The sequence below is a fragment of the Callospermophilus lateralis genome, chromosome 7, assembly GCF_048772815.1.
Source record: "Callospermophilus lateralis isolate mCalLat2 chromosome 7, mCalLat2.hap1, whole genome shotgun sequence".
In the NCBI taxonomy this organism is placed as follows: Eukaryota; Metazoa; Chordata; class Mammalia; order Rodentia; family Sciuridae; genus Callospermophilus; species Callospermophilus lateralis.
The window spans coordinates 36,875,522-36,892,726 of NC_135311.1; the positions used below are offsets into that span (position 1 = coordinate 36,875,522).

The 17,205-nt window shown below is 34.8% G+C and overlaps 1 protein-coding gene across 18 annotated transcripts in view; it reads left to right on the forward strand.

Annotated features, from left to right (window-relative positions):
• The window catches only part of Pde4dip (phosphodiesterase 4D interacting protein), a 226,783-nt gene that overhangs the window by 151,919 nt on the left and 57,659 nt on the right, over positions 1 to 17,205 (forward strand). For all 18 annotated transcript variants that reach the window (XM_076863220.1, XM_076863210.1, XM_076863226.1 and 15 more), the window contains 12 exons: positions 4,317 to 4,451; positions 5,192 to 5,311; positions 5,542 to 5,634; positions 5,764 to 5,976; positions 7,182 to 7,340; positions 8,525 to 8,638; positions 8,830 to 8,967; positions 10,078 to 10,257; positions 11,159 to 11,353; positions 13,376 to 13,543; positions 13,716 to 13,797; positions 16,472 to 16,563. In XM_076863220.1, coding sequence (XP_076719335.1) covers positions 4,317 to 4,451; positions 5,192 to 5,311; positions 5,542 to 5,634; positions 5,764 to 5,976; positions 7,182 to 7,340; positions 8,525 to 8,638; positions 8,830 to 8,967; positions 10,078 to 10,257; positions 11,159 to 11,353; positions 13,376 to 13,543; positions 13,716 to 13,797; positions 16,472 to 16,563 — 1,689 coding nt within the window. The remainder of the gene's footprint in view (positions 1 to 4,316; positions 4,452 to 5,191; positions 5,312 to 5,541; positions 5,635 to 5,763; positions 5,977 to 7,181; positions 7,341 to 8,524; positions 8,639 to 8,829; positions 8,968 to 10,077; positions 10,258 to 11,158; positions 11,354 to 13,375; positions 13,544 to 13,715; positions 13,798 to 16,471; positions 16,564 to 17,205) is intronic.

The window sequence follows — 17,205 nt, forward strand, 5'->3', positions numbered from 1 at the left end:
ACTATGATAAATTATCTCACTCAGTTTAGCTCTATTAAATAGATCAGGCCCTTTGAAAAGCTAGACTATTAGATACTGGTCAAAGATTAGGCCTTTAATTTTATGCTAGTTGATGGTTTTTGTCTGTTTCCTATTATGAATGATAGGATAGAAAATTAGTTTGAGATCTATGATTCATTATTTTGAGGACTAGAAAGTGCCAAGAAAATTGCTGTTAACCCAATAGACTTAAAATGCCTTTTAGCCTAATGGTCTTACATTATGCAACATGAGGCAATCCTTTTTCTAATGCTAGAAAGGATTTGTACTAATTCTGTGTCAAAAGTGACTTAATTTAAGGGACTGGGGTGTGGCTCAGTGGTAGAGCACTCACCTAGCATGTGCAAGGCACTGGGTTCCACCCTTAGTACCACATATCAATCAATAAAATAAAGGTATTGTGTCCAATTACACTAAAAAAATATTTTTTAAAAAGTGACTTAATTTAAAATTGCATTATCATTACAACATGATCTTAATAACTAAAAGTCTGGGAACAAAACTAATTCTGACAATTTAAGGATTTCTGATCTTAGACTATAGTGTTTGGAGTGATGGGTTTATGCACTTGAATTCATTATGAGTTCTTTACTTAGCAGCACTTACCAAGTACTCTTTTGCCAGATTGTTATCTGAAAGGACATTTTCCTGAGATATAAAAGAAAAAGTTATTATGAACAAAAAGACAATTATCTTCAAGCTTTTAAGTCACTACGTTATATTTATAGAATTATAGTTTTCCTGTGAGTATTCATGCCAGTGTGAGTTCAAATGAGATCCAGATTCATTATATACTTTCCTATGACAATCTTTGGTTTACAGTTGCTGTTCGTGTGTGTGTATGTGTGTGTGTGTGTGTGTACATATTAATATATATATATATATATATATATATATATATATATATATATATATGTGTGTGTGTGTGTGTGTGTGTGTGTGTGTGTGTGTGTGTGGTCTTCTTTCTAAGAGAGCCACTGAAGGATTAGAACTCTAAACTTGGAACTAGGAAAAAGGCCTGTTTTTGTTTGTCCTAAATTTTTTCTAGGAGTCATATCCTACTTCTTTTCACAAATCCTGTTAACTGTACTTTCAAAATTGTCCAAACCCACTCATTTACCCCACATCCCACCTCAATCAAGGCCACTATAATCCTAGCCACTATTGCATTTCATCTGCTGTAGTACACTAGTCTCCTCTGTCTCTTCTCTCCACTTCTGCTGGTGCTCCCCAACAGTCCATCACCACAGAGCAGCTAGAGTGGTCTTTTGAAAACTTAAATATGATTGCTTTATGTTAAAAATACTGTATTGCATTACTTTTCAATTGGTGTGAAATCCAGCTTTATTAGCTCTGCTGTTCTAGGAGAACTATCTGATTGGGCCCCTGCCTACCTTTTCAGTTGATTGTATTACTCTGCCCTTTGCCCATTATGCTCCAGTCCTGAGCTATCCAGTAAGCTAGCCACTGGCCTTCAGTAGCTGCTGAGCACTTGAAACTTGTCTATTCTGACTGAGATGTGCTGTAGTGTAAAATCTACTTCCAACTTCAAATACTTAATAAGAATAAAATCATGTAAAGCTTCTCAGTAATTTTTATACTGATTATATGTTTATATTAATATTTTGGCCATATTTGCTTAAATATCAAAATAAACTTCACCTATTCAGTGAAGTTACTAGAAAGTTAAAAATTACATACCTGGCTCATGTTATATTTCTGTTGGAAAGTAACCCTTTAGCCACATAGGCCTTTCTCTTTCCTAGGCTTCTATTTCACTGGCTCTTTCCTCTGCTGATATTTGAAGGACTGGCTCTTTTTCATTTAGATTTCCATTTAAGTGCTGCTTCATTAAATGCCTTCTTCTGAACAGTAGAGTAGCTTAACCACCAACTCTCTACCATGCTTTCCGATTTTACTGCAAAGAGCTTGTCACTAGCTAATATTTTGTATTTGTTTGTTTATTATGCTACTCCAGCCCTGCAAAATATATTTGAATGAGGCAGTGACTTTGTCCCATAGTACTTGATCTCTAGGACCTGTGCCTACCATTAGGTACTCAACATATATGTGTTGCAAGAGAGAATACATTAAATTAATGGATCCTTTACTGGTAACTGATATTTGGTAGGCATAAGAAAATCCAGTGAGTGGGTCAGTTTCTCATTTTTGTCTAAATAAGCATTGAGATCTAGCTTCTAAAAAATGATGTCATAAGTTTAGATTCTTTTGTGAGATGCCCCCACTAACTTGTTAAAACCTATGTGATTATTTTTAGTTCCCATCATCTATTTATAATTAAAAATATTTCTTGATATCTCTTTGGTATTCGTGTCTTTTAGAATTTTGAAATTTTGACTTCCTAAATAATGAAATGGAGGGGGGTTAATGGACTTTACTAGCTGTTCAGAAATAGCTCTAGACTTTTAAATAGGATAACAACACTTTTGCTCAGGATAGGCCCTGGTTATACCTGTTATGCTGATATAATTATTAATTGTATCCTTTCTAAAGGGTGAAATTACATGAGCACTAAAAAGGTAATGGAAGTCACAATTTGTATCCATTAACTCCACACTTCCCACACTTTCCTGTTTCTGTAGCTCTGAGATGCCCTGTGAAGATTCTATCCCTCCTTAGATCCAGGATTTTTTTGGTGGGTGGTGGTGCTGGGGATGGGACACAGGGTTTCACACGTGCTAAGTGAGCACTCTGCCACTGGTCTACAACCCCAGTCCCTAAGCAGGGTAAAATTTTGTCTGCTTGAAGAGCCTTTCCTACATTTCCCATTGAAATGAATGTATTTCTCTGTATTAATCTTAGGAAATATCTCTTCAGTAAACCTAGTAGACTGTTTAGTTAAAACTATGCATTAGCATTATATTCCCCACAATTCCTCACAGGGTACTGTGCAGGTTATAGTACTTGACTGAAATTAGAGAAAGAGATAAATGGCACGGAAGGGATAGAAAAGATCTTCATACTTCTAAACAGGAAGGGATATGAGGTAAGCTCTACTGCCTGGAAGGTGCTAATCAAGTGCAAAGGAAAGAAAAAAATGAATAGCAGTTGCTTGTTTTTTGTCTTCCTTGTGAATTTATATTCCTAACTGGAGTGACAGGTATGTGAGGGGAAATGTTATTTAATGCCACAGTGTGTCCTTAAATTTTATTTTAACATCTTTAACTCATGATGATTATAAGGCACAGTTTAATTAGTTTATCTTAGACTGATCAGTCATCCCATATGTACATAATGCATTTTTTTCCTCCTGAATATTTTTAGTGAATTGATATCCTCATAAGTCATACTTCCTTCCCATACCACTGTAGATTATTTATCCAGGATGTACTGTATACCTGACTTTAATTAGGCATATACATATATATACATATAAAATGCACATATATATATTTACGTATATGTATATGTAAATATATATAATTATTATATATGTATTACGTATATGTATACGTAAATATATATAATTATTTTTTAATGTACCTGTAATTTCTTCCTTTTTATTTTGAAAAAATTCAAATTTACAGAGACATTGTAAGAAAAGAAAAAAGAACTCCCATTTACTTCTTACTTGGATTTACCACTTGCTGATATTTTTCCACATTTGTTTTATCCCTATCCTTGTATAGGCTCATTATTTTAAAAAAATTCCTGAACTGTGTGAGGATTGGTTGTAGATATTATGTCACTTAACCTTAAATACTTCTGCATGTATTTCCTAAGAACAAGGAGATCTTTTACAACTATAGTGCAGTTAACAAATTTAGAAAGTTTAGGTTTATAAAAGAGTATTTTCTAATATCTAGTTCATATTCAAATGTGCCAGTTTTTCCAATAATGTAAACAGGACTGTTGTAAGAAAGGTAATTATAATAAAACTTTTCTTCTTAGGAATGGCATAAGATTCATCCATATAGCTTTTCAATTCCCTGATTAAAAATAGAATAAAGCAAATATTTGGTCACCATAAGTATTTCCTTTTTAAAATCCCCCTTCTCTTTAAACTGAATTATTTGCCTCACTTCACCTAGTTATGTAGTCTGTGTGAGTGGGTGGGAAGGCTAGAGAGCATAGAAAGGATGGAGGTGAATCACTGCTCTTAGCAAGGACCAGGATTGTCTTCAGGAAGTCTTACTGGTAATTCATGTAACAACTCTGGTATTCCCAATCTGTGGAAAAACATGCCACAGATATTTGAACATAAAAGTAAAATTTATTATTGGCTGCATTTAACTCGTCTTGCTGCTTCATCCTAGTCCCTGCCTGAAGATTTGGTACTCAAACAACAAAAGAGGAACTCAGATGAGACCACTGTAACTCAGCAGTCTGTATCTGATTCCCACGTGGCGGAACTTCAGGAAAAACTCCAGCAAACAGAGGCCACCAACAAGGTATGATTAGTCCTGTGCTCCTGGAGAGCACAGGATTTTCCTGAGGATGTGATTGGCTGTAGCCCAAGTCTTTTGACCCGAGTAGGACTTGAGAGGTGAATTCTGTGGTCTTCTGATGCTCTAGGGACCTTTCACTTATAAGTTTAGTCCTTTCCTTTATTTCTCATCAAGATTTTATTGAGGTCTGCCCAGATTCCAATATCTGGTATCGTTTAGGAATGTAATTAAAACTTGCACACAACCTTTAACAGTGTAAGGTATCACTTTTTGATCTTTGTTCTTTTGGTCTTAGCTTAACTTCACTTCTTTATAGCTCATGGATTTTCATGTCTGTTAGAAAAACAATGCCACAATCTAGGATGCTGAGTTTCTTGCCTGCTGAGTCCTTGTAGTATCCCGTCCTATATAAGATAGCTGAAGCTCCTTGGTCTTAGGTGAGGAATCCACAGTGACTCATGTGGACAAGTGCCTACTATAGCTACCATTATAGAGAAAGCATGGTGCATGAGAATTGAGGCAACTGAGTATTGAAGAAAGTATTTCACATTTATTTCTAATTCCTTGTGTTGATTGGCTTTAAACTTTAGTGGTTACTGTATGTGAGAAAAATAAGAAAGTACTATTCGGTAAAAAATTCTTCAGAACCTGGTTTTGAGGAAGTACTTTGGTTGCGTTAAAGTTTAAAGATATCCTTGACCTAACAAACTAGCAAACTATTTTTTTTTTTTTTTTCAATTCAGACTCTTCAAGAGAAACTAAATGAAATGAGCTCTGAACTAAAGTCTGCTCAGGAGTTATCTCAGAAGCAAGATGGTACAATTCAAAGCCTCAAGGAAACTCTGAAAAGCAGGGAAAACGAGGTAAAATATTTAGCAATCAGGAACCTGTGAGAAACCAATTTGTCCCATCAAAGTAGACAGTATTCTATATTTTGTAGAAATATGTATTATCAGACTAACAAATCTTAACCTGGAAAAATTGTGTCTTAACCTAAATTGGTGTTTTGTAAGAATCCCGTTACTATACAGGCAAGATAACTGAATTTATGTTTAGTTTGTTAACATGTTTGGCACTTCTCTCTCATTTTCAGACTGAGGAGTTATACCAGGTGATTGAAGGTCAAAATGACACAATGGCAAAGCTTCGAGAAATGCTGCACCAAAGCCAGCTTGGACAGCTTCAGGTATGTGAACGTCATAGGGAGAGACTTCAGTTGGGCATGTGCCATTTGGTTTTATGTTTTGTCTTTACAGTCTTCTCAGGTGTTCAATGCTTGCCCTCCTCGTGAGGATAATTTCTTCTCTTTCTTCAGAGCTCTGAGGGTACTTCCCCAGCTCAGCAACAGGTGGCTCTGCTTGATCTTCAGAGTGCTTTATTCTGCAGCCAGCTTGAAATACAGAAGCTTCAGAGGGTGGTACGACAGAAGGAACGCCAACTTGCTGATGCCAAGCGATGTGTGCAATTTGCGGAAGCTGCAGCAAACAAGAGCGAACAGCAGAAAGAAGCTTCTTGGAAACATAACCAGGTAAATCATTAACCACTTTGTAGCCCCAAATGCTGACTTTGCCCTGATAGTAACTTTTTAGCAGGACTGTGTATGTTGAACCTCAACCTTTGAGTCATTTTTTTTAATCTGAGTAATTCAGTTTAACATTTGTTGCCCATGTGTCATGTGCCAGATATTGGACTACATTGTGGAAGTATAATGGTGAAGACCACAGGCTCCTTCCTCTTAACTTATAATTTAGTGTGAGAAAAGCACATGAACAGAATATCAGTATGGTTAATACTGCAGAGGAGCCATGTATGGATTTTTATAAGAATATGTAGGAGGGGCTGAAGAGGGAGTCAGGGAAAGCTTGATGAAATATGAGGTGTTCTGGAAGCAGGGGGAGGTGTGAAAGTCAGCCAAACAGAAAAGTGGGGAAGAATGTCCAAAGTCTCAGAAATGGAAAGTACAATTAGTCGTGTAATTTGAAAAATATCTAATACATAACTCTTAAATGAATTTCTTTTTCTTCTTGGTTTAGAGTATATTCTTTCTCACTCTCTCAGTCGGTTTGTTTGAAGATCTTAAGATCTTTTTTGTGCTAGCTTCTCTTAGACTCCCTGACACTCAGATTTAAAAGTACAGTTTTTGAAGCATCTTCCTGGTTTAGTACTTTGGAGGATAAATATGAGACCTGAATTTCCTTTAGAAGTATTAAAATTCAGTTGTCTTGATAGTTTGGGGGTAGTGGTAGAAGGATAGGGATGGAAATAATTCTCAACTTTTTATTATGTACACAAAGGAAACATATCCTAAGTTTCGTTTAATTGTCATATAGAGCTCCCTTTCTTTTTTTAAAGTACGTTGCATATATACCTATTATTTATAAATATCTGCACACATATTTATATAAATGTGTAGACCATAAACATGCAAAGTATGGGTGTGTGAAAAAAAGAACATTCACTTATTACCTATAATTATTTACATCACTTCTGATGGGAATTTATACATGAAATATTTAAAGTTAGTATTGAACTCTAATATCAAGTTTATTTCCTACTACCCCCACAGTTTTTTCACAATTTTCATATCCTATTTGATCCAGATTTCTATAGCAATATTAATAATAGCACTTTCTGCTATTATATATTTCATTATATATCTTGAAAATTTTAATGTATTCTAATGACCATGTAAAAACTTTAGATTGCTTTAAGAAGGGAATATATTTAATTCAGGAATTGCGGAAAGCTTTGCAGCAACTACAAGGAGAATTGCAGAATAAGAGCCAACAGCTTCGTACCCTGGAGGCTGAAAAATACAGTGAGATTCGAACCCAGGAACAAAACATTCAACACCTAAACCATAGTCTAAGTCACAAGGAGCAGCTGCTTCAGGTGAGTGTTTATGACTTCAATGAAACTGTACTCATAGAGCTCTGAAATTCTTGTTCCTATAATATGAAGGTATTAATCATCTCTGTTGAGATCCTGCTGTAAGTAGAATATTAAGTTGTGGGAATCAGGAAGATTTAAAATAAGTAGAAAATACAATCTAAATCAAGATGCTAATCATCAAGTAAGAAACATCTGCATAGACCTGAAAGACTTAACCAGTATTCAGCAAATGGTAAGCACTTCTGTGAGTTAGGCACTATGCCAGGGGTTGGGAAAACTAAGAGATTTGGCTGCTCTCTCAATCTAATAGGAGAAGACATCTGTACATAAATTTCCTGAAAGTTATATGACAGAATGAAAATTTTAGAGAAAAATGGGATATTAAGAAGAGTGATCAGACCGGGCGCAATAGCACACACCTGTAATCCTAGTGGCTCAGGAGGATTGCGAATTCAAAGTGGCGCTAAGCAACTCAGTGAGACCCTATCTCTAAACAAAATACAAAATAGGCTTGGGGGTGTGGTTCAGTGGTTAAGTGCCCCTGAATTCAATCCCCATTACCAAAAAAAAAAAAAAGAGAGAGAGAGAAAGGAGAGTGATCAGTTCTACCATCTACTCTAAGCTTCACTCACATTGAATCGCTTATATTTCACTGAGTATCTGATTTTTTTCATTGTATACATATATTGTGTATAAAAGTGTTTTTTTTTTTTTTTTCTTATGAATGTACCCCTAGGACCTCTTCATTTAAGAAATCCTTGTCTTTTGTGGTGCTGGGGATTGAACCCAGGGCCTTGTGCATGCAGGGCAAGCACTCTATCAACTGAGCTATATTCCCAGCCCAGAAATCCTAGTCTTTTATTAGTGCAAATCGTTCCTCCTTTGTTAGATCTTTATTGCAACATTAGGCAGAGAGTCAAGCAATATACCCTGTGTTCCCCTACTAGTTAGCTGTCAAGCATGCTAGTATGTTATATGTTGAAGATTAGTTATCAGTTCTATGTATTATATATGTTGTATGTTGCACAATAGTTAACAATTTACATGAATGCTATCTTTGCTAAATTTTTCCCCCTGTGAAGAATGATCATGTTTTTTATCTTAAATGACAGATTACTTAGCAAAATGTAGGAATACAGTTAATAATAGATAAGTGAATAAAGAAATATCTTTTGTCTCATTAGGAATTTCAGGAGCTCCTACAGTATCGAGATAATTCAGAAAAAACCCCTGAAGCAAATGAAATGTTGCTTGAGAAACTTCGGCAACGAATACATGATAGAGCTATTGCTCTAGAGGTACGTGTTGTGGTTTTGCTTATTGGGCTATGGGTTATTCTATGTACATGAGTATTATAGAAATTTATGTCTACTTAATTTGCTCCTTTGGGGTTTTGATTTTCCATTCTCTCATATTTTGAAGCTCATTGAGTAAATGGTAATCAAGATAATGAACCTTGTAGAATTAGGAGCTTTACTTTTTGTTACAGCGGGCTATAGATGAAAAGTTCTCTGCTCTAGAAGAAAAAGACAAAGAACTGCGTCAGCTTCATCTTGCTGTGAGAGAGCGAGATCATGACATAGAGAGATTGTGCAGTGTCCTCTCTTCTAATGAAGCTACCATGCATGTAAGAGAAAAATCTGTCTTGACTTGGTATTCCTCTCCCACTTGCATTCTAAGCCTGAAGCATCAGCCTCCTCCATCATTTTCTGAAAACCAGAGTATTTGCTTTATAAGGTATATGTATATGAGTGTGTGTGTATACACACACGTATATTATTTTTATTTATACACACACACATATATATAAACAAAAATAGCACTTACTAGTTCCATCATTATAGACTAGAAAGGGAGAAATTAGGGCTGGGGTTGTAGCTCAGTGATAGAGTACTTGCCTAACACACATGAGGAATGGAATTCTATGCTCAGCATCACAGAAAATAGACATTATTTTTGTGTATGTATATAGGTGACTGTATGACCAATGTGATTCTGCAACCTGTACAATCAGAAAAATGAGAAATTATACCTCATTTGATTCAATTGTATGAATTGTCAAGATCATTGTACTGTCATGTGTAGCTAATAAAAAAAAAGAAAAAAAACAAAATAAAGGTATTGTGTCTAACTTAAAAATTAGAAAAAAAAACTGTGAGAAATTACAGCACTTCTGTTTTTGTAGAGGAAGTCAGTGAATACTGATTTCTGTTTACATGGTTCTAATTTATTTTTCATCTTTGGAAATGGGATTTGGATATAGATACATACACACCCTTCCCCACACATATACACTTTTACATAAGCATTTCCAGGGTATAACTGTTGTTCATCTCGTTAATATTACATACATGTCCCTGTATTCCCACAATTAGAACACTTGTTTATTTTACTAACATTTACCATGAGCTTTTTATTTATATACTTATTTTAAATCTTATATAACTAACCATCTGTCACTTTTTAAAGGAGTCATTTACTTTCTCTTCAGAGAAATTACTTCCTCTATAATGTTTCCATTTTATCATGGGCCTAGTATTTCTCTCTCCACAAACTAGTTAAGAATTTCTAAAAACAAAAAATAAATTTGTATGGCGTTGTTAGATTAGTTACTTAGTTTTCTCCTCTTGCAAAAAAGTCAATAGGTGCTAATTTAAAGGTAGATCTAACTTCTCATTTATCACGAGAAGTATAGAATAGCTATTTTAACTTATGATTGCTCTCTTTGTGACTACAGAGCATGGAGAGTCTCCTGAGGGCCAAAGGCCTAGAAGTTGAACAGTTAACTGCTACCTGTCATAACCTCCAGTGGCTACAAGAAGAAATGGAAACCAAATTTAGCCATTGGCAGAAGGAACAAGAGAGTATCGTTCAGCAGTTACAGACATCTCTTCATGACAGGAACAAAGAAGTGGAGGCAAGACCTCAGTTAGCTTAAAAGCAGTTGGCTTAGTGGTTACTTGATTTCAGTCTTGACTTAGGACTCTAGAAGTCTGGAAAGCAAGTTATCCAAGTTTTAAATTTCATTTTCTGGGCAAGTAATTGACTTTCCCTAAGACTTGTTCCCCATACCTGTAAAATTAAGATGATGTTTATCTTTCTCAAAGAAGTTATGTGAAAATTAATGTGATTGAAAATATGCATCTATAATATGATAATTAACCTTTATTAGTTATGGTGCTTATGCCAGGTCAGGTACTATTTTAAGAGCGTAATGGGCAGTTACTTATTGAGTCCTCACAAATATATGAGGGACATAATATTATCCCTTTTTTACAGACAAGGAAAAGACTTCTGAAGTTAACTTATCCAGGTAACACCTAGTTAAGTGTCAGAGCCAGTATTCAGTCCAGGCAGTATGGCTTCATAGTTTTAACCACCAATATAGAAATAGGTATTGCATCAGCCTGCTTATTAAAACAGTTTTTGTTATTCCTTTTTAACTTTCTGTTTGATACTCCCCTAAAAGTTTTTGCTGGGGAGAAAAAAAAATGAAACACTTGGGCTGAGTGTCCATTTGTTCTCATCTAACATTAATTATTATGTTCCCTGAGCAAATAAGAGAAGAATTTATTTCAGAGAACAATATGGAAGTTGGCACTGTATATATTTTATATTGTTAGTGTTTGTTCACTGAGCATGTCTAGTCTTCTGAGTCATAGGCCTTTGCTAGATGCGGGGAAACAAAAGTGGATAAAATATGATGCTTATTCTCAAGAACTTCAAAGCTCTTTCTTCCATGACAGTTCTTATAAGCATTTCAATATGTGTTAGAAAGGACTTTTTTCCAAAATCTTACACCATTCCTTCTGCATTAGGATCTTAGTGCAACATTGCTCTGCAAACTGGGACCGGGACAGAGTGAAATAGCTGAGGAGCTCTGCCAGCGTTTACAGCGAAAAGAAAGGATGCTGCAGGACATCCTGAGTGATCGGAGCAAACAAGCTTTGGAACATGAAATGGAGGTTCAGGCTCTGCTTCAGTCTGTGAGCACCAGGGAGCAGGAGAGCCAGGTAAGGACTAGTGCGGAGACCAGAAAAATATCATTTGTAACATGTGAATATCATTTTACATGATATACAGAGAAACTCCATAGTTTCTCTCCTGCTGTTTATTAAATAGATTTCAGTTTTACATCAATCATCCAAGTGTTAAATGTGTTTTAAACGCCACATTTGGAAATGTGCCAAAAACACGTGTTCATTAACTGCATTGTCTACACTGATTTTTTTCTTAATGCTTTGATCATTTTAAGAGAACAAGGTATGGAGTTTTGGAGTGTTTTGATTTTAATTCTAAACTATCAAGACTTGAGTGACATTTTATATTTCCATTCAAGGTATGGAAAAACTTACAATCAAATATATTTTCTTTCACTGGGCACAGTAGTGCACGCCTGTAATCCCAGTGGCTCGAGAGGCTGAAGCAGGAGGATCTCGAGTTCAAAGCCAGTCTCAGCAAAAGTGAGGTGCTAAGCAACGCAGTGAGACCTTGTCTCTAAATAAAATACAAAATAGGGCTGGGGATGTGGCTTAGTGGTCGAGTGCCTCTGAGTGCAATCCCTGGTACTCACCCCCCAAAAAGTATTTCTCTCCTGTCTCAGGAGGAAAAAAAACGATTGGTTTGGAAAGGACATGAAGATAATACATTCCCATACTCAATATTGAGTGTTAATCTCAAAATAATGGTATACAACTATTTCAGAAATAATTTTTTTATTTTTCCCTTCATTTTTATCTTTTTCCTTAAGGACAAAGACTGCTAGTTGACTTATGCTGCATATTAAGGACCAATAGCTCAGAATCAGTTTTTGGAGGAAGCTGCATTCTTACTTGCCTATGTTATGTTACCGCAATATTTTCTGATGCTTTCTTGTATCATGGGATAGTGATATTCCACTCTTCTAATTCTCTGGCCTACTGAAGTAAATACACATTTTGTTAGAAACATCCTGCCACATACTTCAATGATCACTTCTAGAGAGACCTAACAAAATTATTGTGAATCATTTAAGTCTTTGACAAGAGGCTGCTAAGTCTTTGAAGTTTCTTTTTAACTTCTGTTATTTGAAAGAATTAGTCTTATTATACATCTTTTTACTACACAACAGATAATAAAATAATGGAACCTTGGAGCTAAATGGAAATGACTGAAGATTTTAAATTCAGCAACAGTATTAGTTATACTCTTCTGCATTCTCAAGTTCTACATGCAGAAGAATCACCTAAATGGCTTTTTTAAAAAAATACTTTTTTAGTTGTAGATGGATACAATGTCTTAGGAAACAGTTATTTCCTATGTGGGGAATGAGGACATTAAAGATCTACTGTCTTAGCAAATTGAGGTAAACAATATAACATTACCAGTAGTCGCTGTGTTGTACATTAGATCCCTAGAACGTACTTATAACTGAATATTTGTGCCTTGTGACTCACAAGATTGTTGTTTTAGACAGGATACTCAGGGAAGGCCAATCTGATAAGGTGACATTTGGCAAAGACCTGAAGGGAGCAAACCATCCAGATATATAGGTGAAGAGTAATCCAGGGCAAAGAAACAAGTAAGAGTAAAGACAGTCATCTGTTACACCAATTCAAACCAGAACCTTAACACCTTAGTCCAATAGAGTTCTAGCAGAATCTACTTCAGTTTCTCTTACTGTAATAAATGTGTTATGTTTTTTTTTTTCAACATTTTGCCTATGAGCAACTTTTTTTCCTACTCACTGGACTGTTTTTCTTTATAAACTGATAGTAAGGAAACTATTTCTTAGGGTCCTAGTAGCTTTTTTTTTTTTTTTTTTTAAATTTTTTTAGTTGTTGATGGACCTTTACTTTATTTATTTATATGTGGTACTGAGAATTGAACCCAGTGCCTCACACATGCTAGGCAAGTGCTCTACCACTGAGCCACAAACCCAGCACCCCAATAGCTTTATCTAAATGGTTGGCCTTTAAGCAATTACACTTGAAAACAAATTGTGTTTATTTTACTGCAATATCTTTCTGATGTTATTTGTGACTTCTTCTCACTAGGCTGCTGCAGAGAAGATGGTGCAAGCCCTAATGGAAAGAAATTTAGAATTACAGGCTGTACGCCAGCATTTAGGAGGGAAAGACTTAGTGATGACTCAAACACTCATCTCTAACCAACAAGCTAAAGCTACTTCCATGAGCCCCAATCTGGGAGAGCAAACTGATCAAGTAAGAACTGTAGACTTATGTAGACTTCATGTCAGCAGCATTTCTTGCTTACATTTCAGGCATATAAGTTTAATAACTTTTAATGTGAAACTGTGTGAGAATATTGCAAGTCCTGCCATTGTGATCATAGTTCCTGTGTCTTCCTAAATTCCCCAACTATTCCAATTTTTAGGCATCAATGCAAATACCCTCCAGAAATGATAGGACTTCCTTGCCTGCTAAAGAGGATGCCAGCATTCCCAGGTCCACATTAGGTAAGTATCAAATTTTGTTTCATGAAAAGATCTTTTTTTTTCCTTCCTGTATCTTTATATTAATAGGTTTGGCCACAACTCTTTCTTTTAACAGAAAAAAATGTTTGGATTCCTCTGAAAGGCTGGAGACATGTCAGTTCTGAGAAGAAATGCCCATAATTTATGTTGATAAGAGTTCACAGTTGGGGCTGGGGTTGTGGCTCAGTGGTAGAGTGCTCGCCCAGCACAGGCGAGGCCCTGGGTTTGATCCTTAGCACCACATAAAAATACATTAATTAATTAAAGATATTGTATCCAACTACAACTACAATAAATATTTTTTAAAAAAAGAGTTCACAGTTTACTCCAGGGAAACCGAATCCTAATTCTCCTTTTGAGAGAGTTTTGCAGGGATTCGGAAATGCCAGAATAGTATTTCCAAACCTGCACAGTGGGACCAATGGAACTGATACATTCTACTGGATATCTTTCAATAGTGGGGTGCTCATAGTAACTTGACAACACTTACATTAAAGCGTTAGGAGGGACAATATAACTGGATTATTTTCCAAACTCATCCTTATCCAAGGAATGGCTGTAGGGCTTGAACTCCCCAAAGACAATCACATTCTAAGCATGGTGGGAGCAAAACTCAAGTAGAAACCTTGGATTGGAGTTTCTGCTTTTACAGAGCAAAAGGTTGGTATTTAGGGTAGCTTTAAGGAAGCTATTTCCCAGAGAATTACAGAAGTAGCTACTGGTGATAATTAATGAGGTAGGGATTATAATGCTGGAACCAGAAAGGGTATAAACTTAAACAATTAACTTGTGATTTCTTTTGTCACCAAGAATGTAGAAAGTTTGCACCTGTATTATAGTGTATGGTATTAGATGATTCTGTGGGAAAAAATTGCACAAGTTTCATTATCTAACAAGAAACCTTTGCATTGCCCCAAAAATAATGAATGCTAGATTTGTGTAATTTACTTTATATTTGCCTTTTTCTTTAAAAAATTTATTTATTTATTTTAATTAGGTATATATGATAGCAGAAAAAAACATACTTTCCCCCAACTTTTTATTCTGGAAATTTCAAACCTACAGAAAAGTGGCAACAATAGTGTAGTGAATACCCATATACATTTTTATTAGGATTCATCAATTGTTAACATTTGCTATATTTGCGTTATTTCTTTCCATGTGCACAACATATGTAGATATAATGCTTTTTTTCTGAATTTCTTATAAACATCATGACATTTGATCTGTAAATATTTCAGCAAGTATTTTCTAAGGACAAAGGCATTCTCCTACATGTTTACAATGTAATTATCATGTTTGGGAAATTTGACCTTAATGTATTTTTACTATCTAAATATATAATCCATATTTAGAATTCTCATTGTCTCAATAACATTTTCTGTAGTTGCTTCTTCTTGCCACCAGGGGTCATGCATTATGCTTAGATGTCCTGTCTTCAGTCTACTTTAATCTAGAACAGTTTTCCAACCTTTTTCCTCCTGTCTTTTACAACATTAGGATTTTTGAAGAATTCAGAGCAGTGTCTATCATTGTTTCCTCATGGTTAGGTTCAGGTTAAACATTTTTGTCAAGAATCCTATGAGTGATGTCTTTCTGGGTATATCCCATTAATGCATATTGGTCAGTTTGCATCAAGTTGAATAATTGGATATACAGGAATAAGTATCAGATCATCAAATGTGGAAAAATTTTTATGTAGTGGTAACAAATTTCATCCTTTGGTTAAGGTTGTAATGTGTGCCAGATCTCTCCATTGTAAAGGTTCATTTTCCCCTTTGTAATTAGTAAGTGCTCTACAGGCTAATAGCTTGAGATGCTGACAGTTGTGTTTCCTAATAGTCAGTAGCTTTAGCATTCTTTAAACCTTGCTTGAACTTTTAAAAATTAATTTCCTAGTTCTTAAATTTTTTCTCTTATCTCTTATGAAATTCTTTTACAAAAAAGAGTTATCTTGCCCTTATCTTCCCACTCCGTTTGTTCTGTAAGTGGATTGTGTCTTTTAAAAAATTATTATAATACGTACTTCTGTATTCCATAATTTTAGATTTTTCTGTCCTATTATTGTCAAACACATTCAAAATTTAACATTAACACAGTTAAAAAAGTCAAATATATGAAAAAGATATTCTCAGAAGTCCCATCTGCTTTCCAATCTTTTCTCTCATGTTTCTTTTCATTCTCTGAAGGTAAATTGTTAAATTCTGTATTCTCCTTAATGAAATATCTTTTTGCAAAAATAAACAGATGAATCATGTGCATACATAATTTGTATGTGTGTGTCACATATTTCCCCCTTTTCCAGATAGAAGTATTCTTTTGAACATAGCTTCTTTCAGTTAACATATCCTTGAAATTGCTTCATATAAGTTCATGAACTTCCTCATTCTTTTTTATAGCTGTATATATATAGTCCTTAGTGTGAATATACTGTAGCTGATTCCGATTGATTCTTTTGCATGTAGGGTGATTGCAATATTTTGCTGTTATAAATAATGCTATAAAAAAAACCTCTGTGTGTGTGTGTGTGTGTGTGTGTGTGTGTGTGTATTTTCTTAATTGCTGGAATGCATATTCCAAGTAAATTTCTCAAAAATGAGGCAGCAGAGATTACATGTTTTGAGTGATTAAAACTGGCACTATGTGTTCATTTTAGGAGACTTGGACACAGTTGCAGGACTGGAGAAAGAACTGAGTAATGCCAAAGAGGAACTTGTACTTATGACTAAAAAAGAAAGAGAAAGTCAGGTGAGTTTTTAGTCAAGGCTGATTTCTAAATTCCTGTCCCCCCCCCAAGAATAGTTGATATTTAAAAGTACAATTCTCTAAGTATAATATCTAAGTTCAAATATAAGGTATACCTTTTTTCTTTTTGGAAAAAAATATAAATCATTTCATGTGTGTGTGTGTGTGTGTGTGTGTGTGTGTGTGTATGTTTATAAATAAAAGATGTATATGTAAGATATAGATAATATATTGTATATAATATAATAATATATGTAAATAAGATATATATATATGCATACATTATATATATATTATCCAATAAGATCCTCTTATTTTATAATGGGGACCTTTAAAGCTTTTTAACTACTGAAATAATGAAGTTTTTTATACCCATTGATAACTGTAACAAAATTATTGTAAAACACTTGTGAAAAGAGGAAATGCTATGTTATTACTGCTTAGAATTATGACATTAGACTCATGGAATTATAGTTTAGAAGCATTAAGCAAGAGAAATTTGAGTATGAGCAATAATATTTATTGAGTACTCATTATATGCATTAGACTGTGCTGAATTCTTAAATTAATGCCAGTGTTCACAACTCTACACAAAATAGATGGTATTGGACTTATTTTATAGATGGAAAAGCTGAAACACTAATT